The sequence below is a fragment of the Poeciliopsis prolifica genome, unplaced genomic scaffold (genome assembly GCF_027474105.1).
Source record: "Poeciliopsis prolifica strain line A6 unplaced genomic scaffold, Auburn_PproV2 SCAFFOLD012, whole genome shotgun sequence".
NCBI lineage: Eukaryota > Metazoa > Chordata > Actinopteri > Cyprinodontiformes > Poeciliidae > Poeciliopsis > Poeciliopsis prolifica.
Window position 1 is genome coordinate 10,129,933 of NW_026562387.1, and position 22,905 is coordinate 10,152,837.

Sequence of the window (22,905 nt, forward strand, 5' to 3'; positions counted from 1 at the left end):
GTGGAAAGATTATAACCTTAAAATTAGCATGCTTTATCCATTCCCTCACTAGTTTAGATGTGTGTTTAGAATCACTGACCAGCTGGAACACCCTGTTTTGACTAAACATCGATTCTCAGGCTGTTGATTTGTTGGCCTGAGTCTCTGCGTTTCCAAAGTTGCTCCTAAACAACCTAATTTCCATCTATTTGAGGACATCAGTCTGGGTCAAATATTTAAAACAGGACATTGATCCCAAACACACATCAAAGACGTTTTTGGAATGTAGAGACAATTTTTACTAAAAGTTTCTGTAATAACATCCTCAAAATCTGAATTCAATGGAAAGTTGAGAATAATTCTTGAAGAGTAAATATTATGAAATTAATATTCCAGAAACATGTTCATGGCTACAAAAATGTGTGGATTTTCTGAAACTTTCAATTGAACATTTCAGTCAAATACTAGTGCAGTTGTGTATTTCAACAAATATGTGTAATATTGTGAAAAAATTTGAACTTATGCCCCTAATTCTTGTTTTCAAAAATAATCAATACCGTTTGCTGTGTACTATATCCAACCTGGAAAATTTTCAAATAACAAATAAAACAAAAGCCCAAAACATATCAAATATTCATGTGTAAGATGAATATACAGAAATATCGCATCAGAATTTAATTTAGACATCTTAGTGTTTTCTTAAAAAAAACATAATGAAAGCCAATTTAATAGGACTTCTACCTCAAGTTCTTTATAACTTTTTAAATCAAGTTTGTGTAATAATTAGAATTTTGTATCACAAGTTAACACAACAATACAAAACAATACAGAGAACCAGTGGCGATTTAACACAGGCAGGCATGTTTTCTCCTTATGCGTCTGTCTCATGTCCAGCCAAGTATGTAAGTTTCTGGAAATTCATCACAGTAGAAGTGAGCAAAGTGTTACCCTGAATAAAACACATTCTTTACTTAAGAAGTGATCTGTTTTGTGTAAGACAAAGAGATCTGCTTGTTGCTACATTTTCTCAGCTCCAGCTTTTTTTTTTTTTTTTTCTATTTCTCTTATTTGTGGTGTTCACATAGCTGTTTCTTTCAACAGAGTGAATCCTGAAAAATGAGAAGATTTTATCTGGTCAGCAAAATCTTTTTTTTTTGAAAAGTGAACCTCTTTGTTTACAGCCAACTGCAGACTCGATGAGAAATCTTTTGGACAAAGCTCTTATTTGATGCCCCAGTTATCCCGCCTGCCTTTTGTTCCTCTGTGTGTGGTGGCGTCTTTGTTTCAGTCACTGAAATTCACTCTACAGAGACTTCTTTATCCAACGTTGCCTCCTCCACTGGCGCTAAACATTTACCTTTCAGTCCAGTTGCTAACTCAGCTGGCTGCACTCCATGTGTTTTCCGGCAAAAAGGAGCTGCATGCACAACCTCCATTGTCCCAACAACTCTCCTACATTCCTCCAGCAACAGATTCTGGCCTCACCCAAGCTTTGCAGGTTCAAACACTGCAATGCATGATGCTGAAATCTGACTAAATAACAACAACGAGACTCCCCAGTTATTCCGTCAGGCACAAAATGTTTACAAGGCATGGGTGTGTGTGGACTGCTGTCTGTTTTGTCTCGTCTACACGCCTCACCTCAGCCGCAGAGCCCTTCTCCACACATTTAATGATGGGGACTCGGTTTCTTTCTTCCAGGGTAAAGCCGTAGCTTCCATCACTTGGCCTTATCTGGAAAAAACAACATATTGTGTATGAGCAAAAGTCCAAGCCAGCAGAGCAAAACACTTTCACAGAGCACAGACATCCATACACAAACAACAGAAGGAGAGGATACTGCTCCAGACAGATAGCAGATTTTATAGTACTTTGCTCATTCTTCTGAAAGGAATGCTGGTCTTGCTTACTGGGGTATAAAAATGTTTTTTTACAGAGTTTTTATTTTCTTTTTCCTCCTTGCCTCCATCATAAATCACAGAGCCTAAGACCACGTTATGGGCAAACTGTAGCAAGTCTTAGCATACTATACAATGGGAAGTTTAAACAAGAAGAACTCACCAAGAGAGACTTTGCAATGACATTTTCAACTATTTTCAGATCGTGCTTCAAGGGTTTGTGTTTGGTGTTGGATCCCTCCATCTCCTCATCAGCAAAGAAACGAAACAGCAAAGGCTCATCCTTAAACTCGCTCTTCTCCAACACTGAAAGATGTGACAGTGGAATCAATTAATATCAGAACGTTAAACAAACATGGAACTATGTTAACATAAAGAGTTGCCACATTAAGATAAAATAAAAGTTTTAGTAAATCCAACAGATTTTTAATCATTTTTAAAAATGAGGGGGGAAAAAAATCAGTTTCTATCAACTGTCTTTGTTCACACAAAATAGTAGAAAAGAGAGTGTGACAACCAAGGAGGTAAACAGGTAGCCCCTTAACCGTCGCTCTCAAAAATGATTACATGTCAGACAAAGGGTTCATGAGGACAGATAAGAAATTTAATAAGGAGGCAAATACGTGTACATAAGAAATAAGTTAGATTAGTTAAGTAGACAAATCGGTAAATTAGTAAAAAGTAGATGAATTAATAGGTAACCAAGCAAATAAGTAAATGAGTGATCAAACAATAGGTAGATTTTGTAAGTAATGTCCTTGCACAAATAAAAAGGTCATGCATTTTTATAAAACATACAATTATGAAAGTCAAATACCCATGTCGTTCTTTACTACAAGTGTTGTTTGCTTATTTGTAACACAGAAACATTATAAAAGAAAAATGTAACAAATAGAGGTGAAAAGGCTACTTGAGTTGATTTTACAGAAACAAAAATCCTCTTCTGCGCTATTAAATGTTTAAATTTTTTTTACTGATTTCTTGTATTTATTGAATATTAAATTAATTAAAATTGCAATTTAAATAACAATAATAGTTATTACAATGTACACAGAGCATTATAAGAAAGAAAAGAAAGCACGGATCTCAGTAACTCAGACTCAAGTCCTGTCATTCAGGGTGAAGAGCCATTCAAAGGAATGACAATAAACTGTAAAAAGAGCAAATCCATAGTTTATATCGGCGTATATTCTATGTCTGCTGTAGCCATATCGGATACCGCATGAGACTTTGCTCGGTGAGCTCCAACTTTCCCTGTTAGCATGACAGCAGCTCAGTCTCAAATACAACTTCTTCCAAGTACTGCAAAGCCAAATTTTCAACCATAAAAATTAGGGAGCACAGAAAGGGAATCCCTGCTTTGTTAGATACATGACACTGTTTAAGCTCTGCAAAAACATCTACCAGAACTGCAGCTCTTAAAAAAAAGAGCCCAATAGGGGAAAAGAGCTTCCCTCTGACAGTCCTTCACTCATTTCCTTTCAAAATCAGATATGCAGCCAGTAGGTTTAATAGCTAAATCGTCAGGCCAAATAACTTACAGGCATGAATAGTGAAATTGTCCTAGAGGCAGAGGAAGTAAAAGAGAGTTTGATGGCCAGGGTTGTTATGTTCTTTAGATGTGCTGGTAATTTGTACTGTGTGGCTTGAACTGTGGGCATTTGGAGTAGGTTACATCATAGGGTTACAGGAAGGCTCCATGTGATTCATACTCCATCCCCAATGATGTAAACCTTGGCATACAGGAAGTTTGGGCTTGAAAACAAACCTGAGTCTCATAAACAAAGTGTAGCCATAGTGACTGTCCCTTTTACATGGTTCTCAGAGCTAGATTGAACCATGCATGACCTCAGAACTTGGGCTACATGCATGTATGCATGCAGGATGGTATCCATGAACAGTCACACAAACGCAAATTCATTCACTGGATTGGAAAAAGATTCTATTTCTGTACTGTGTCAAAGGGATTAAATGGAAAGAGAACAAGAATGGTTGTGTTCTTAGGCAGGATGCTAAATGCCAGGCGCCCTGTGAGTAGTTTCTCTGAATTTAACATTTAGCTTCCACTGAGTCTGTGGAGAGATTTGACTGAACGGCACAGACTGTTGTACCGTGATGCATGAAGCCGTTGTCGCACAGTTCTACCCCCAAGATCAGCGCTTCCTCTCTTGTTCTGCAGTCCCCCTGCACCAACAGACAAAAAAACAAAAAAAATAACATAGCTGTCAAACAGAACACTGACTAGAAAAACAAGTAACAGATGAAACAAGAAGAGCACAAGAAAAAATGAAGGAGGCTGTCTGCTTTTCGGGAATAGTTGGAATGGCACACTTACACTCCTGCTTTGTTCCTTCGTCCAAATACCCCAAGGCCAGCAGAGCCACTCAGCACTCTACCTTCACCTCATCCAAAGTCATGTCTAGACAGTGCAGTGTGACAGCTCACAAAGTCCCACTGCAGGAAGTGTGAGCCACTTGACTGGCCCAGGTCACACAGAATCCATAAGCAGAAACAGGATTGCAGTGGAAGGCGGATGAAATCATTGTGATATCTGCATTTGATTCTGCTGAGGTTACTGTGTTTCTTTCATGTCTTTGTTGTAATCCTGTACAGAGCTATCAATCTGTCAGGCTGAGCACTTCCTGTCAGTGTCAATAAAGCTTAGCCGTACAATCAATTCTGCTTTTCTTCTTTCGTTTCCTCTTGGCTCCGCTGAGAGCCTCAAATTTCATGACTTCTCCCATCTTTGCAGCACATTTGAAGTGAGCAACCTGTTATAACAGCTACTTAAATTTTTTTTGTTTGTTTGTTTTTTGGTTTTATTTTTTGGCTCTCGTTTGAACAAATCTGCTTCCAATCAGCTCAGAATTTCTTTATTTATTTAAGTTTATCTGATAGGGACAGACACACATTGACATAGACAAACTGCACAAAACAGCAGTCCCATGTTCACATCTAGTGCAATAGCAACAGCTAATCATGCAGAAAGTATGATTAAAAACGATGTGCTGTCAATTAATAGTTGCCAATTAGCATCAAGATCACGATGGCAAATTTTGACCCATAAAAAACTAAACTTGTGTAGCTTTTAACACAATTTTGAAATTTTAGATGAGATAAATAATCACCGTAACATACTCGGAGCATAAATAAACACACTTATCAAACTTACAACATATTGAAGAATGCTAAAACTCAATCCAGTGCTACCCATTGAATTGTACAGAAAACAAAGACTACGTGTGTCTTATTTAATCCCTGTTTAAATGCAGCTGTGCTGTAAAGGCCTCTGAGGTTTGGTAGAGAAAATTAGTGAAGAAAAACAGCATCATGAAGACCAAACAACACTGTAGACAAGGCAGAGGTTGTGAAGAAGTTTATCCTAACCTGGCTGCATAAACTTGATATAAGATATTAAAGTTTGTAGTATAATGTAATAAAATGTGAAAAAGAGCAAAGGTTTATGAATCCCTTTGATTACCTCTGTAGCTTACCTGTGCAATAAGCCAGTCTATGAGCTTGTTAGCCATGACCACTGACTTGTAGGTCCGTAAATGGTAGTCCTTATCCCTGGATAACAACAAAAGCAGATGTTTCCAATGGCAGCATTATAAAGAGATTTTCAGGATATTTATTGTAACCGTTGGATTTCACTTTAATAATCTGAGACAGAGAATGTGGAGAGGAGTAATTGCTTGGTCTATTTAAACACAAAGCCAAAAGGCGAACTAATAATTCCTGCTGTCAGCAAGGTGCGGCTACTTTTTAAGCACTTGCAGTTGTGTCATTTATCTAAGTGAGTTCTTAGGGGTTGTTGACAGCAAAACAGCATTCCTTGGTTAGAAGCTGGCACGTTGTTGCTGTTGTTGACTTGATGCACTGGGCTGCACTCTGCCAGACCCCAAGAATGCCGTTTGAAACGAAGCCGTGACTTTCCCATGAATGCTGCGGCATCCCAGGGGGACACGCAATATCAGGGCAGAACCGCAGAGCCGGGAAAGTCCTGAACTGCTGCGACTTAACACTACTCTACTGCCTTCACCACAGGCAAACCATCACCCAGACACACTCACGCAACCACACACAGATAAGTTTCAATCGCTCATCGCACAGACAAGGCTTGCAGGGTCAAGTTAAAGTCCAATCTCAGCTGGTACTGATAACTTTGCGAGGCAGGGCAGGCGCCCCCACCAACAGTAAAACATTCTGTTATGTAAGCATATCTGGCAGCATGTGCTAGACTCCAACAAGCTGAAATGTCAACGCAAAATAGCCTGTTTTCACCAGAAGAAACGTTTTTTTTGCATTTTTCTTGAAAGGGATCTACAGTGACAGGGGAGGAAACACAAGAATGTCAGAGAAAAAAAGCGGGTGCCCAGCAGGTAGCCATGAGTCTGGGTCAAAGAAACAGCAGTTTAAGGAGTTAAAGAGGTAAAAGTCAAATAAGATGGCCTTCACCTGCTGTCTGAAGACGGGGAAAATTTGTTTTGACATTTTGTGAGTGGAGTTGTATGTAGCTGTCTTTTCAAAGCAAGCTTTAAAATAAATTATATCAGGAAGCTAAAAGTTCAAGCTTTAATCAACTACTCAGCCCTGATAAATTACTGGAGCATAATACACCACATCATTTTTTATTCTGAAATTCATATACATATGTAATTAATTACAAAGCTTCTGGGTGATTCATCAGTACAAAAGAAACTCGAACACTTTTTTGGACACTACATAAAGTTAATTTGTGATTTTTGATGCATCTGTCTAAGTCTAAAGCCACCACAATCTGTAGATTAAAGAGCTCATCATCTCTAATCATCTCTTTTTTGTTTAAGCGGTTACGTTTTTAGATCTGGAGAGGACATTTAAAACAGCTGATAAGTTGAGAGGACAAAGGACAAAGGGGGGAAAACGGGAGCTGCACATGTAGGGAGCTGCTGAGTAGTTTATCCCCTTTTCAGTTTTGACTCGTCTCTCTCTTGCTCTGCCAGGAAATTCCTTGTAATTAAGCAGAGGCTGGATTGTCCAATTAAGCTCTGGTGTTCTCAGACCCTATGATGTATTGTGCTCAGCTTTGAGAGAGAGCAGTCAGATCATCTGGCTAGCAACACAAACACCTCAAATGCCCCGAAGAGAGATATTACGCCAAGAAATCTGGCACGCAAACATCAGGTTTTTAAGTGTTTGGGTCAGAAAGAATTGTGCAGAGGCTTTAAGCATGAATGTGGAATAAACCCTCCCACCCTCTGGCTGTGGTGCAGTTTTACAGCCGTGAAATGAAAGCTTTTCTTCAGGCCCCATTAAAATCTAGCATAAACAATGAACCAGACCGTAGTTGGTGAGCAGAGATCTTGCAAATTGGCCTCACGTTGTATTGTGATTAAGTTACTTAATTGAATGTTTCTGTTTCAATGAGGGTTCATTAATATATTTCCAAACGTTTCTTAATTATCCAAACAAAAAGTTGAAAAACATGCAATATTTTCTGTATTCTTGTATGTTTGTGTTATGCTTTATGTTAAAACTGGTCATTAGTGTTTTATTAATACAAACATTTTTAAGCGCATTTGTACATAATAACTACTGGAACTTCAAGACGTTTCTGCCATTACATTGTATCTGTGTATTCATTAACAATATAGTGAAATATTTCGAAGTTTTTAATTCTTGTGATTCTGACACTTTTTTCTTACAGATAACAAAAACCCAAAAATCAGTGCTTCAGAAAATTCCAATATTGTGAAAAGTTAATTACTGAAAACACAGGGTGTCACTCCCTAATTAAGGTATACACCAATATGATCTCTCGGTCAGTTACACTGTCATTGGGAAACTGCTAACTAGGCAGATGTCCGTAAGCTGGCCAACGATACTCTCTTTAGAAATTACAAAATTCATTTGCTAAAGAAGTTGGCTTTTTACAGAATGGTGTATCCAAGCAGATTCATAGAAGACTGAGTGGAAGGAAAATGCGTGGTAGAAAAAGGTGCACCAACAACAGTGATAACAGTATGAAGTTTCCACAATCAGTGATGGTATGGGGAGACATGTGATCGACTAGTGTTGCTCAAATAGGTTTTTTTGTCCAGTTAAAGCAGCCACATACCAGAAAAAATAAAAACACTTCAAAATAGGTTGTATAGAGATGATGTTTTCAGTTTCCAGCAGGGTCTGGATTGCCAAAGGCTTGTTTAATGACCCTGATATTGTTGTGCTTGATTAGGCAGCAAACTGGCCTGGCCCCGAGTCCCTCAGAGAATCTTTGTGTCAAGAGGAAAATGAGAGACTCCAGACTCAGCAATGCAAATGACCTGAAGGAAGCAATCAAAGCAATGACCCCACAGCTGAACCACAAGCTGATAGCCATGGTGCATTGGTGCAATAATTCTTGCAAAAGGTGTTTATAGAAATGAACATATTTTTCAGAAGCTTGACTTTTCTGCTTATGCTTTTTTATTTATTTAATATTCAAACTTCCTGAGAAAATTGATTTCGGATTTTAATTACAAGAAACAAATCCCTGAGGCATTTCATTTGTATGCATAATGAATCTACAAACTTTCATTGTCTAATATGAGCAAAACGAAACATTGACATTTTATGACTTATTTTAGATACACCTGCAGAATCAATCATACAAAATGTTCAATGAAATAACACAGGAATCTTCACAGTTCATCAGTATATTACAAATGAGATTACAAATCTCTCATTATTTTCTATCGCTCTGTAAAAGAAGTCAAATCCAATCTACAATTGCCACATTTTCCTTAGTAAGAACAGAGAAATAGACAAACACATACCTGATGACAGGGTTGAAGAGGCTGTGAAGGCGGCAGAACAGCCGGACACCCTGAGCAAAACAGAAAAGACAGAATTTCTCAGGACAGAGGTGTTTTAGTAAATTATGATTTCGTCTTTCACTCTGTTGCAGGACCTTTACCTTGGCTATCACGTCATGCATGTCACTCCTGCGGTGGTAGGTGCCGTCGTCATATCGGAAGCGGTACAGCACAGGCTCGGGCTTGAACTGGTGCTTGTCTGTGACTGGAAAACAGACAAGCTTGGTAAAAGAACTGACAAAATGTCAGAGAGGAAACAAGTACGAGTCAAACCCTTAGGTAGTGTTTTTATCTTTTCTTTTTTTTTTTCGTCTGGCTTTAAACTCTAAACTATAAGAGGTTTAAAAACACAGTCAAGCCGAGCAGGGCCGCATAAAGGAACACGCTTCCTAGACTCGAAGACGACTCCAACCTCATGCAAAGCTGTCACAGATAACACAGCTGCTCAGAGAGGGCTGTGCTTCGCTCACTTTAGGTTGCTTTTATGTGGACCCTCTAGCAGTAATAACACTTGGCTTCGTATAGTTGGCAGCGGCCGTGCAGGTTCCATTAAAGGCTCTTATGAAAAGATATTCTAAAGCTCGGGGATGTTGACTGCACAGATGGTGATTGCTCTCTGCAGAGAATGACGGAAACCTCATTTTATTTCTGAGTGGAAGCAAAACCGCACTATGGAGAGATTTAGTTACTCTTTGAAGGTGAAAGACACATTATGCACAGTTTGTAAAGCAAAAAACAATTCAGGTTTTATGTACTCAGAAAAATCTACAAGTACTTACATTAGGCATAAATGTCAAACAATTTTTTTTTATATTTTTAAGCCATTTTCTATATTCAGAGTGAAATGATCATAATACAGCTTGGTCGATAAGAATTGTTTGAAAAACTGAAATTTTTAAGGATTTTCACAACTCCACACTGTCAAAACATAAACGTTAACATATATAAATATTTTATTTGACATTCTTTCAAAACACCACATGCCATGAAGAGGTTTCTGACATATTTCTGGGTGAATAGTAAACTGGTTTCCTGAAAAAGAATCTCATGAAAGAAAACTTCATACCTTTTCAAAATGGTAGAGGCTTATGCTAGATTGGCATCATTGTCCTGTTGGAACATCCAGTGGTCTATCTCCAAGATCACTAATCCAAAGAGCCACATTTGCTCTCCAACCTCATGCATTAAACGAACGTTATACATAAGCATAAACTTCTGAGCAACTGTACGTGAAAGAAAATCCATATTAAATTGTAACTCGTGTAATAAATTTTGGGGCAAAAAGTTGCCTGCTGTATGCTCATTAGACCTTGAAAACAAACAGTGTAAATGCATCATCAGTGGTCCCAGATTAACATGACATTTATGTCAATAAGACAATGAACGTATGGGTGTAACCAGTGGGAATCTTTCCTTATCGGAACACTGACTCCTGAAAGGAGCGGCGGTCGGTGTAAAGCGAAAGGTCAATTGGACTTTGAGAGGTTATGTCTGTATCTTCATCTGCAGAGGATTCTGAAAGAGGACAAAAATGAAAGGAAGAAGAAACTAACCATGGTGGATGATGCCATTCTCCAGTAGAGCTTGACCCAAATGAACCCCTTCCTCAGGGTTGCCCGTCTCACCAATTTCCATCAGCCAAGAAACAAACTCACTAGGGAAAACAAGCAACAAAACATAGACATAACTACACACTTGTGCACTCAAAGACCAAAGAAAGATAATACACAAAATTCCAGAGGGGAAAAAAAGGTGATGAAAGCAATCAGTGGAGAAAAAGCCTTTAGGTTTGGAGACATCCCACTGGAATGGTTTATTTACCATCCAGGGTCAGACTTGTCTATAAAATAAACCACTTGGTCTTACTTCTTGTGTTTTGCCTAGTTTGATTTAATTTATTTTCGGTCAACAGTGTAAATCCACCGAACTTGAGAACAAGAAAACAAACCAACTGTATAAACCAGCAACCAGCATCTGATGCTGTAATGCTCCAAATTAGCTAAATGGGATCATTTTCCTTCATTTCATTGCTCAGTTGCTAAAACTGACTGACAGAAAAGACAAAACGTAACTGAGCAGGCCAAACATGTACAACTTCAAAATGCAACATAGTTCTGGATGCATACATCCACAAACTACTTTTTCCCCACAAAAGTAAAACAAACACAGCCAGAAGCTGCACCACTGGAATTCTCTGGAGGCGACATCCAGACCACGACGGAACCGATCTGAAGTCAATGTTCAGCCAAAGAGAGAATTTTGCTAAGTTTTTGGGGTGAGAAAAGCCTGATCTGCCCAATTCTGACATCTTACACTGTTGATCATGGATGTTTTCTGTGACCAAAACTAACCACACTAGCCTATAAATACACTGTCAGGAAACAGTACTTGTATTTTGGCATTTTTGCTTGATTTATATGCTTCAAATCAACCAAATTTTAATGGCATATAAAAATGCATAACTTGAATAAAAATAAAATTCAGTTAATTGTTTTCTTGAAAAGTCTATCCAAACCAACTTGACCTTGTGTGAAAAAGCATCTACCTTAAGCATGATTGGCTTGTTTAAGATTGTGTCGCTTCATCTTAATTGAATCTAAGTTTAGATTTTGACTAAGTCACTCCCAAAATCTTAATTTTCATTTTTAGAATCATTAAAATTGTGAATGTGCTTTGAATTGTATACTTCTGCTTTGTAATCTGATGGAGAACCTGATGAACAGATATTCTCCTACTGGATTTACATAAAGAGCAGAGTTCAAAGCTTCAACAATTAAAGAACGCTGTTCAGTATCAAGTCGGTGAAAATACCCGCTATCATGTCTTCAGCTTCATGTAGTCACAAAAGAATGAATCTGAACATCTATGATGATAATTTTAGATTCCTGGTGAAGCGTTCAAATAAATTCCAACCAACTCTTCGACTTCATTATTAATACTTGTAATGAGAAGCTGACCATAGCAGCATTAAAAATAAAAATAAACTTTTGTTTTCCTGCTTATTTCAAGCTTCAGATGCAATGAGCGGTGTCTAACTGGACGACAGTCACATATTTTCTTTTATGAATTACTTTCTTGCAGAGTGCAAACTACAAATAATGTGCCATTTCAAGGGGAGAAGCTGAAGACCCACCCTCAGCTTTAAATAGAAATGTCAAAAACCAAAAGAGAATGATGTGGTGGGAGAATAAAGGCAAGGAGTTTTTACAATGGAAGGAGTGGGCAGAGCTGAAGCCATAGGCAATGTGGTTCTCATCAGTAATATGTAATATTGTTTCTCACTCAACAATTACGTCCCCATATTAACATCGCTGAAATCATCTGAGCTGTGGGAGGACAGATGGCTTAGAGACGTCTTTTTAAGCACAGCTGGTCATCCAGGTGTTTCATGATCCCACAGGGAGTTTCTCTGCGCTGCTTTCTCACAATTTGATCTCCTCAAACTTCTGGAGATGACCGCGTTGGACTAGCTTTTGATCCTTTTTAATCCTTTCAGCTGACAGATTCATTTCTTTTCTAAACCACAAGGGTTTGAGATGTTTGCAAAGACCCGAGGAGAAATCAGTACCGATTCTTCAAACCCACTTTGCCACATAACTAGACCACAACTATGTCCAAATGCACTTTGGTAGGTGTTTTGTTTCATCCTTTGGGCTTTTAAAAATGGGACTGCTTTTCAGTCTGACTATAAGTCAAAATAAACTGCTAAAAAAATTATTACATGGAAAGAGAAGAAAGTTATAGAAAATAAACACTGTGACAAACTATTATCTGGTTTGGAGTTTTTCTAGCCAGGTAAAAATCAGCCCACGCTTTGCTTTGTGCAGAGGATCTGGACTCTCAGCTTTTAACTTGTGCAAAGTGTTTGAAGGCATCTATAATTAAAAATTAAAAGAAAACAATTTTTGAAAATAAAACAAACAAAAAGTTAAACACTTTGCTTCAAGAGTTATATGGTTCACTCTGCACATAACCTTATTAGTTTGAAAACAGTTGAACAAAAATTTAAATGGCCAATGACAATAGTACATATGTCACTAGATTTTTAAACATTTTCTGTGCCAATTGTATTTAACAACTGATACCTCAGATCAACTCAAGGGTTCCCCCCTTTCAGCCTGGACCTTTAAAATATTAACAAACCAAACATTTTAAGCCAAAATTGGAAAGAGCAACAATGTATAAGGGGGAATAGTCAGCTGAACCACAAAAATACCTCCCTCTGATTTATGACTTTCACCAATTCAAACCCTGGCAGCATACTAATAATCCCTAAATAAAATTCCAAGACCTAAAAGAGACTGGATTTGATTTTCCCATGACTGACACGGCAGATATACACAATTTCCCAAAAACACATACCTTTTTTTCTTCCCAACTGCTGCTGTCTTTAGAAGTCCTTGCCAATTTAAAACTGAAAGCTCAGAAAAAGAAGCTGATCTGTATTAGTGTTCAGTATAATATCCCTCACACTGCTAAAGGCCTCCACTGATAAAAATACAAACATCGAACATAGCCCAACATTATATTCTAGTCAGACTTCAGGAGTTGTTAAATAACCCAGTTGCCTTACAGTTACAGGCTTTTGACTGATGCAAGAAAAAGGAAACCACAAGATCGTTGTTTGCATCTCTTGAGAGTTATTTCCAAACCGTACCATCAAGATTAGAGAAGTCAGCCTTACCTTCCCAGGAAGCACTTGGGAAAAGTGGTAAGCTTGCGTTTCCGGTCCTTAATGAGGTTCCCTTTGGTCATGAGGTGGTAGAGCTTCTCTCCTTTCTCTGAAACCATGACCCACGTGTCCTGCTCCATGCCCAGCCTCAGACCTGTGCGGAGGAGGAAGCTGTTGCATGATGAAAGTCACAGAGATGTTTGCACACTGCTCCTGGGCTCCTCATCAATTATCAGCTGGAGAAGGTTAATGCCCTCTAATTTTGCCTGGTAAGTAGCACCATCTGCATCAATAGTCTTTAAGTGGGTTAATGTCTCTCATTACGGGACATTTATCTAGTGCAAAAATTTAAAAACACGCCAAATGAACCGAAAACATAAATTCCTGGAGTCAGATTATGGCTAATAACTCTGTGTGACGTAAGGCTGATTAACTGAAGCAGCTTTTTACTTTTCCTCCGCTCCCTTTCTTTCATGATGGCCTCCAGCCACTCCTGTTTCTCCTCCGGGGTCTTGGCCATGCAGACAAACCACTTGTTCTTGGCCGTGTTGTGGATCTTCCAGCCATTGTTAACGATATTCCCGCTGCTGTGGTAGTCAGCTGTGCAGCACAGAAGAGAGGACACTGTCAGAAACAATCTTAAGAATTAACTTTAGAAGTTTTAAAAAGCCATCTAGTAGAAACAAACATTTCATTGAATTCATATCTAAGGGGACAGGCATCAGTTTGTATTCACTTTGATTAGGATACTAAAAAACACACTATGGATACAAACAAAAAATGAGAGTCAAAAGAAATAAACTTGTTTAGAAGATTTTGAAAAAACAAATAGAATTATGACAGTCCCTTTTAAACATGCATGCCTTTAGTAAATTATGGTTAAATATCAACTGTAAAATTATTGAAAAACAATTTTTTAGTACTCAAACACTATCCACATATTCATTTAATTTTAGTTTGAGACCTCAAATCTCTATTGACTGTATAATTCACAACTCTTCCTCCTTAATAAAATAAATTTAAAAAAAAACACACAAATTAAGAAGGACTTCTTTTTTTATATATATAATGTACTAACTTACAAGAAGATCCATTCAGAGCTGAAGGCAAATTAAGATTCACTAGTAAACTATGAAATCATTTACACTCCTCAGAAAAACTATTTACACCCTAACAGATTTTTTTGTCATCTTGATGTTCCAAATCATTAAACGTTTTGTAATCAGACAAAGAAGCACTGTGATGAATAAATCACTTAAACAGGACCTGTCTGAGAACTTGAAGTAGGCAATGAGATCTCAAGAAGCATTACATCCTTAAATCTAATGAAATTCATAAATAGATGAGTTACTGACATCTGTTAATCTCGACAGGGTTAGAAAGCCACTTGTGAGGTTTTGGGACTCCAGCAAACCACAGTCAGTCATTATCTATTTGTGGAGAAAACATGGAACAGTGGTGAACCGTCCTAGGAGTGGCATCACCACCAAAATTACTTCAAGCATTGATGACTCATAAAGCAGGTCACAAAAGACCCAAAAAATCATCCAAAGTACTGGAGTTTCCCATTTCCTCAGGTAAGGCTAGTGTTCATAATTCAACAATAAGAAAAGAAATGACATCCAACCCAAATACCCAAGAAGAACACTGTGTAATATTTGTCCAAACATTCCTTGATAATCCTCAAGTCATTTGGAGATTCTTCACTGATTAGACGCAGAGTTTTGGAACTTTCATGCTCTGTTACACGTAATGGGGAACGAATTGCCTTTGTAACAAAACCTCTCAGAGATCCTGTAGATATTATCCACATTCCAGTTGATTTTTTTAACCTAATGGTGTGGTCTTAATAAAAGAGTCTTAGCAAAATCTAATATTTTAAAGTACAACCAAGCAGTGCCTTGAAACAACTGCATGCACAAGCTGCTTACTTTTTTATAACGTCAACATTAGTGTCAGCTGCCGCTACATGGAGTCAAGCAAACCACGTAAGGAAGTGACACAAAAATCTCTGAACGCATTTTCCTCCTTCACAAAATGTAAACAAAAATTGAGTAGCGTTACGTTTAACATTTGTAACACTTGCCATATTGCCTTGTAGAGCTATACTCTTGCATTTGGTTTGGTTGTATTTACCCTGAATGTCCTGCACAATGTCTCCTTCCTGCTTTTGAAGTGGACTCTTGTCCACTTTTGCATTCGAACTGCAAATTCACTTCAACCAAACCAAGACCCAGCTTTTTAGGTGGGCCAAGGTTTGTATTTTTGGTACACACTGGAGTTTTATTGCCCATTTGCACCCTGATTCGGAAAATGAAAGTGTGACGCAAACTGGACATTCTCGGCAAAATAACTAGAGTTTCCTCACAGCCGATTAAACAGGGCTAGTGTGAATGCACCATAAGATGATCAGAAACAAAAACAGACTGAGTTGGTACCTTGAAATTTGGTTGAATTAGTTTTGTTTTGTTTTTTTTCATTTTTTGGGGAACAGTTGAAATACCCTCTAGCTGAACTCTTTTTTTTACAAGTAACAAAAAACACAATATAATAACCATCAATTTTAAACATAGCTAACAGCAGATATTGTGTGGTGTTCTATGTATGGGATTCCTCAAGGGCGTTGGTTTTAAGCCCAGACAGCAAATTTTGGCCTGGGAAAAAGTCAAAGCACTTTCATTACCCAGGAATCCCAGCTAAAATACTCCTGTCACCCTGGATTTCAGAGATCTCCTGTCTGTGGTGCAGAACACCCATGAGTTTCTGCTCTGCTGCCTGCTTCACATGTTTATCCTCATGCTCTCTCCAGAACCAAACCTATCAATCTCCCACCAGAAACATGAAAATACTACTGTCCATCCAAGTCTGCTGGAAGGGAGAAGGTGAAATCTACAAATATAAATGATAATCAGCGGCTACAAGAGGCCAAGAGACGCAAAGCGCAGGAGTTCATCCAGAACAAGCAGTAGTGCAGTCTCAAGGAAATGTAACCACAGATGGTAAAAGTGCTGTTGGATAAATAACATTTTAACCACCAAAAAAGTAATATTACACAGTTTAAGCCGATGATTTTTCACCTCTTTGTATTAATTTGAAGCTTTATTTAAATTTTGCAGGAGCAGAAATCTGAAAATAGAATTGAAATTGTATATTTTTTTTTTTTACTGCAGGGATTACCTGTCCCATCGTCCACATTTTCCACCTCCATCACCTCAGTGTTGATTCTTCCTCGGAACTGGTAGCGTGGGCCTTCGCTGGATGCTTTGCTGTTTTTCAAACGCCTTCCAAACAGAAAAAAGGAATGACATGGTTAGACTTGAAAGGTCAAATCTTCCTGACCCTTTATAATGGCTACATAGCCTAACTTCTTTGTCTAAATACAACATCTCAACTACTCTCAATGGCAACCTTGACCAAGATGCTTAAAGAAAATTCATCTTTCACTTCCTGGATGCAGAAGAACGGATCCAGGATGCCCACAGCATCATAGATCCTCCTCTGTACTCAACATTGGCCATTAGATACTTTCCCACATGTTCACTGTCTTTTTTTTAAGCCAGTTCCACCCAAACTGTCTGCTGCTAAAATCTAAATTTTATTTTCATTAGGTTAAATGGCATATTTTCTTGTATTATCCATTGTAAAGATCGACTTAAAGACATTAAATCTAGCAATCATGCAACAGTAAATACAAATTTTAAGGCAAAACTGATCAGATTTTAAAAATTACAAATTGGTGAGTTTGTTTCACCATAAAATTCATGTATTCTACTTAAAAGTTAGATTTTTCCTGTTTTTTATTCTACTTTAATAAAACTTGAACTCAGTTTTTTTTTCAGTCACTGCCAATAAGGTTGTGTGAGATTACATAAGTAAACTAATAAATCAAATGTACTGAAAAGTTTAAATTTCTAGAATGCATTTGCTTGTATTTCCCTCCTTTTCCTAACAATAAGCAGCATTTGCTGTTTGAACTCAATAAAAGACAGAAAATGTTTATGTTGATTATAAGCCACAAATAATTCACAAAGTAGAACTGGCTGTGACTGTATCCACAAAAACATACTGCTTCAAATACTTTTGTGTTTATTTGTATTTTAAAAGTAAAAGTTTATAATTTTGCTTGTTCAACTTGTATCTCCATGGGAAGCAATATAAAGCCGGTGCTTCTAGAAATATACACGTAGACGGAAACTGCACTGTTAATGCAGTTCCCATCTGTGTGTGTTAAAAATCACAGCAGTGTAAAAATGGACATGACACACTCGTGATCAGAGGACAGAAGATTCACCTGTTTTTTCTCTTGCAATAAACCAGAAGCTTGTCAAACAAGAAGAAAACCCTCTCTTGTATGTTTCCAGCTGAAATCTTTAGCAGGACGCCCTGCATTAACATCTCTGTGCACGTATCTGTGATGTTGGATCCCTGGAGGAGAGGGAAGCGGGGAGACAAGCACAAAAAATGAGAAGGATTGCATTAATACTTCAAATCAAGTAGCACTTTCATGATTTATGATAATACACTGTTTTGTTTCAACATTTTGTGACGTTACTTCATTTCACTTCATTTAGTTGAAAGTGTTTTAGTCATCTCCATATCTTGATTCATCTGCTGTGTGCCTCCTTGATGCTGTTTCTTACAGTTCTCTAACTGCTTTCACAGGACAGCAGGACTTATACTGAGGTTAACCTGCACACAGCTGGAGCCTCTTTACAGACTAGGTTTTAAAAAGAGCTGGTTGCATTTTATTTTAGAGTGTACGAGTAAAGAGGGTTGAAAGCAAATGCATGCCACACTTTTTATTTTTTTTTGGAAAAAACATTTTCTTACATAATCACTTTCTGTCATGCTATCACATAAAATCTCAAGTCAATTGTAGCTGCAACATAATACAGCGCAGAGAAAAAAAATCAAATGGGGATGGATAGTTTTTAGGAATCACTATGAGAGAGAAAGTTTCGATATCTCTCATGTGCAGATATAGCACTGGTCAGATGGGGGTCTACATAGCCCAGCCTTTCCTGTTCCCTCTCTCAGGGGTCTGTGAAAACACTCCCTGCTTCCTTCAAGCAGATTGCTGTGGGACATTAAATGCAGGGTGGCTAATAGCCTAAAGAATAACATCCCGTTCAGCCAGGCTATGTGCTGCATTGTCGCGCCTGGTCACCACATTTCTTGGGCATCCTGCTGCTGAAGTGATAAAGTGTGCTGTCTTTTCCCTTAAACTTTGTGCGCTCTGGGAATTTATGCGCCTCTGTTTGATCAGCCTCTCTTGGAGCTAAAAATAGCCCCACATGCGCACAGAGCTAGAAAATGTGCTAAGCATTTCCTCCTGCTGGATCCATGAGCAGGCCAAAACCTTTTAGGCTTTTTCCTTCTTTCCTTGCCCTTTCTCCTCCCTTTCCCTTCTTATGAGCAGTTATCTCCCCCTCCTCGTCTCTGCTCCTCTGTGTCTTTTATTTCTTCCTCCGTGCTTTCTTTTTTTTGTGCGTCTCTCACGGCTTTTGACCAGATGTTAAACTAATTCGCAGCAAGTGAATGTGTGCACACCAGACAGAAAACTTGTTTTGATCATTCAGAGCCAACAATGACATCAAACAATCTCAGACAATGAAAATACATTTCCTTAAGCCGAGCCAAGTGTTACCCATTAGCATTTTGTGACACATTAAAAAGAAAGCTTGTTGTCTTCTAGACAACTTTTCTTTGCACCTAAGTCTAATTTGTCTTGAGTCAAAGTTCTTCTAAGCACCATAACCTAATTTTTAGCATGGTTTTAATGGAGGCAACCAACTACCAAACATAAAAAAGGCAACAATCAACAGAAAGGATCAAGGTCTAGGAAATTGGAGGGCAAAATTACTTCTGTTTTTTTAAGTACATCTTTTTTTTTTACACCTACTTTTCAAGTAGGTGTAAAAAAAAAAGAAAAAAGAAAAAAAAAACATATGGCAAATCCAATTTCAAACATTACTGTGATTTAGTTCAAGCTTTTATTTATGTACTTTGGATGATTGTGCCTTACATCTACAGGAAACCACAAATTTATCTTGTTGGATAAACTAAACATAACATCAAACCAACAAAAAAGGTCACTGCTAGAGAATTTGATTGTTCAAGTGCTGCATCTAAGCATGTTGAATGAAAGGAAGATTGGAAGGGAAAAAGTAGGATTAAAATGGGTACGATAACAGCGTCCTTCAACGAATTGTGAAGCAAAGCCCATTCATGAGTTCAGGGGAGGTTTACAAGGAGTGAGCAGCAAGTGGAGTCAGTGACTCAAAAGAGACCATCATCTGTTGCTGTGAACGAGGTGACTCCGTGGGAAAACAAAGAGATTTTTAGCTCAAAACAGGTAGTTCAATCATTCTGCATTATGTAATATTAATGTGTTAACATTTTCAGATTAGTCGCATGCATTAAAGCATTAATGCTGACAGCCCTAGTATTTTTATAGAGCAAAACAACTGCACACAGGAGTGTTTCAAAGGAAACAACAGGAATCTTTAGGCTTGAATCAATTAGTCAAGGCACAGAATGAGAAAATCTTTCTAAATTAAGTAAAACCCCAAAAAGAAACACTGCAGATTAACTAATGAAACAACAGAACAGAACACTAGGTGAAAGCCAAATGGAAACTACAACACTGAGGTCTAAAATTGCAACATTACCATGTCCTAACTTTGACAAAACACAGACACTTCTAGCGCTGACCAACCAGCAATCACAGTCCTGCCAAGCACTGGCAGTCATCACAGTTGTGACCACAGCGGGCCATCGCCCTGTCTCTCCCACGCGATGTCCGCGAACCTGCCAGGAGGCCCCTGAGGCAGGCCAGCAGTGGAGCAGGTCAGCACTAATGAGCAATCATTCTAGACAGGGGAAACGGGATCGGAAAAATTTTCACAATCACCTTTCCTCTCATCCCTCCCGTCATTCCTCAAACACCCACACAGGAAAAACAAAATGCAAACCATTGCTCATTCCTCATTTTTCTCTTCTTCTCGTCTTTTTCTCTCTAGTTTGTAGTTCCCTCTCATTCAGAAGACCTGCAGTTTGGTGAGCCTGGGGTGCAGCTGTCGAGACAGTCCAGGTCCAGAATGAGCTAATGTTTGTAATTAATAAAAGTGCAAGAGGGAAACCGCAGAAAAGCTGCAGCCAGGAGTACAAATGTCACTCCACCCAACTCTGAGCCCAGGACTGACAGCACTATTCTTGGGCTTAGTGCTTACTTAACCTCGTATATTTGTGTATGTACTGGATTTTTATTGTGTGATTATTTCTATTTAGATTTGAAATGGAAACCACAGTTATAAACAAGATGCTTAGCCTTTTTTTAGACAGTGAAGATGATGGACTCAAGATGAATAACTCTACATCTGTTTATGCTTCTGCAGCAGATTTCACACTGAAACATAACAATATGTCTGAATATGCTAAAACTAAAAAACAACGCATCCAAAAACTTACACACCTCAGAACAATCACTGCTGCTAACTTTTCTCCATTTCTCCATCATCTCCATTAAAAACCCAAAATTCAATACAATAGGTCAAAGCTGTGGGGAGCTGCCTTGCCTGAGATGAAAGGCAAGGCAAGTTTTTCTATAAAACACCAATCATAACACAAGTTAATCCAAAAATTACAAGACATCAAATGAAAGAGAAAAAATAACCATATATTGAATTGCTTAAAACCATAAAGAAATGTTTCAAACTGTTAAGTATTGTTAGACGCTGTGACAGACTTGAGACTGAGAGGAGGTTCACCTTCCAGAAGGACAGTGACCCCATACTGCAAAGGTTGCAACAGAATGACTTGGATCAAATCATATTCATGTGTGAGAGTGGTCCAATCAAAGTCCAGATCTAAAACCAAATCAGAATTTGTTGCAAAACATAAATTTCAATCAGAAATTCAATTCTGAGCTCAAGTCATTTTGCATAAAAGAATAGTGAGTTTCTAGTTGTTCCACTTCACAATCTTGCACTTCATTTGTGTTGCTCAATAAGATGCAATCACAGTAAAATATATTGAAGTTTGTTGGACATGAATACTGAGTAGATTGCGAGGCATTATAAGTGGCTGAGAAGCAGACACGACTTGCAGATTTAGAATAAAAGCCCTTGGTCAAGTTAAAGTAGGCTAAAATGAAACAGTGACACAAAAAGGTAATAAAAAATTAAAGTTCTTGATGGAGACCCACCTCCCATCCCTCGATATGGGATTGCCATTCTTCTAAAATCTCTAACTTCTCCATCTGCCTCTTGGCTTCATTGATGCTGGAGCATACTGCCTTCATCACCTGGAGGGACTCCTGCACCAGCGCATGGTCGTTGTGCTTCCTTGGGGTCCTCTTCAGCAGCTCCTTTGAAGTTAAAAATAGCACAATGCACACAGAGAAAAATAATCACACCCTGCTTTGCTTTCAGGAGACATAAATCAGCTGTTTAATCTTATGGTTTAAATTAGGCGTAAGAAAACTGCTCTACATTATCTTCTCCACCTCACTTTTCTCCCTCCAGTAGCTTTTCAGATCTGTGCCACTGCCTGCTGCAGCCTACCAATAGTGATGGGAACCTCATAGCCTAAACAGTGTTTCAGCATGTCAGCTACCACAGGCCAGATTTACACTCTTCTGGATATCTTTGCAGCCACTGATGGCTATCTGTGTCACTTTAAGGAGGAGGGGAGGCCCCCAGCAGCTGGAAACCTTCAACTGGCTGAGCATCAAATTACCCCCCTCCTTATTATTTTAGCATCCTTGTGCACATGCTAGTGGCTGTTTAGGGAATGCTCAGTGAATTAATAGATCCCAACAAGATGAATGACATGGGACTGCTCAGATCACCTTGTCAGAAACACAGCCTTTGAAAACGTATTGGATTTCATTCACGTTTCATTCAGAAAAAGGAAAAAGTCTGAGCTAAGAAACGGGTGAGCAGGTGCGAATGAGTCCAGTCGATGTGTCTGGATGAACAGCTGGCAAGGAGCAATGGTGATAGGTCTTGTAATATTGCGGCGGTGTGGCTAAGCCTTTGAACTAAAGCAAAGACCCATCAGTGTCTGAAAAAAATGAGGACTATACTCACTTTGAGCAGCAGCGGGTACTTGCAGATCCTCTGAATGGGAGCTACCAAGTAGCCTTCAAGTGGGACCTCCGTGTTTTTCCTGCCTCCCAGCAACATGCAGTTCTGCAGCAGAGAAGAGGGGATGGCAGGTTAATCATTAGCTGGGTCTGTGAGGTTTTAATGGTGGAAGCCTCTAATCACTGAAACATTTCTTCCATCACATGCAACCCATTGATTTAAGAGTAATGATTAATTATGGGAGTTATTTTTGATAAGATTAATTAGTTGTTTCCTTCAGCACAAACATTGATCTACATTAATGTTCAAAGAATAAATGTGGAAATGGATTAATGCTTGAATTTAGCAGGAAGGAATATGCAATGGCAGCAGCTTAACAGCTAGGGGAACAATGACAGAGGCATGGTGAGTTTATATAGTTTTGACTGTTT

General features: G+C 38.4%; 1 protein-coding gene across 1 annotated transcript in view; it reads right to left on the bottom strand.

Annotated features, from left to right (window-relative positions):
- Positions 1-22,905, bottom strand: part of prex2 (phosphatidylinositol-3,4,5-trisphosphate-dependent Rac exchange factor 2) — a 90,323-nt gene that overhangs the window by 45,897 nt on the left and 21,521 nt on the right. The window contains 13 exon segments of the mRNA XM_055037609.1: positions 1,621-1,713; positions 2,041-2,183; positions 3,989-4,061; positions 5,372-5,447; positions 8,675-8,724; positions 8,815-8,918; positions 10,267-10,367; positions 13,398-13,539; positions 13,836-13,985; positions 16,563-16,666; positions 17,677-17,810; positions 21,592-21,753; positions 22,478-22,579. Coding sequence (XP_054893584.1) covers positions 1,621-1,713; positions 2,041-2,183; positions 3,989-4,061; positions 5,372-5,447; positions 8,675-8,724; positions 8,815-8,918; positions 10,267-10,367; positions 13,398-13,539; positions 13,836-13,985; positions 16,563-16,666; positions 17,677-17,810; positions 21,592-21,753; positions 22,478-22,579 — 1,434 coding nt within the window.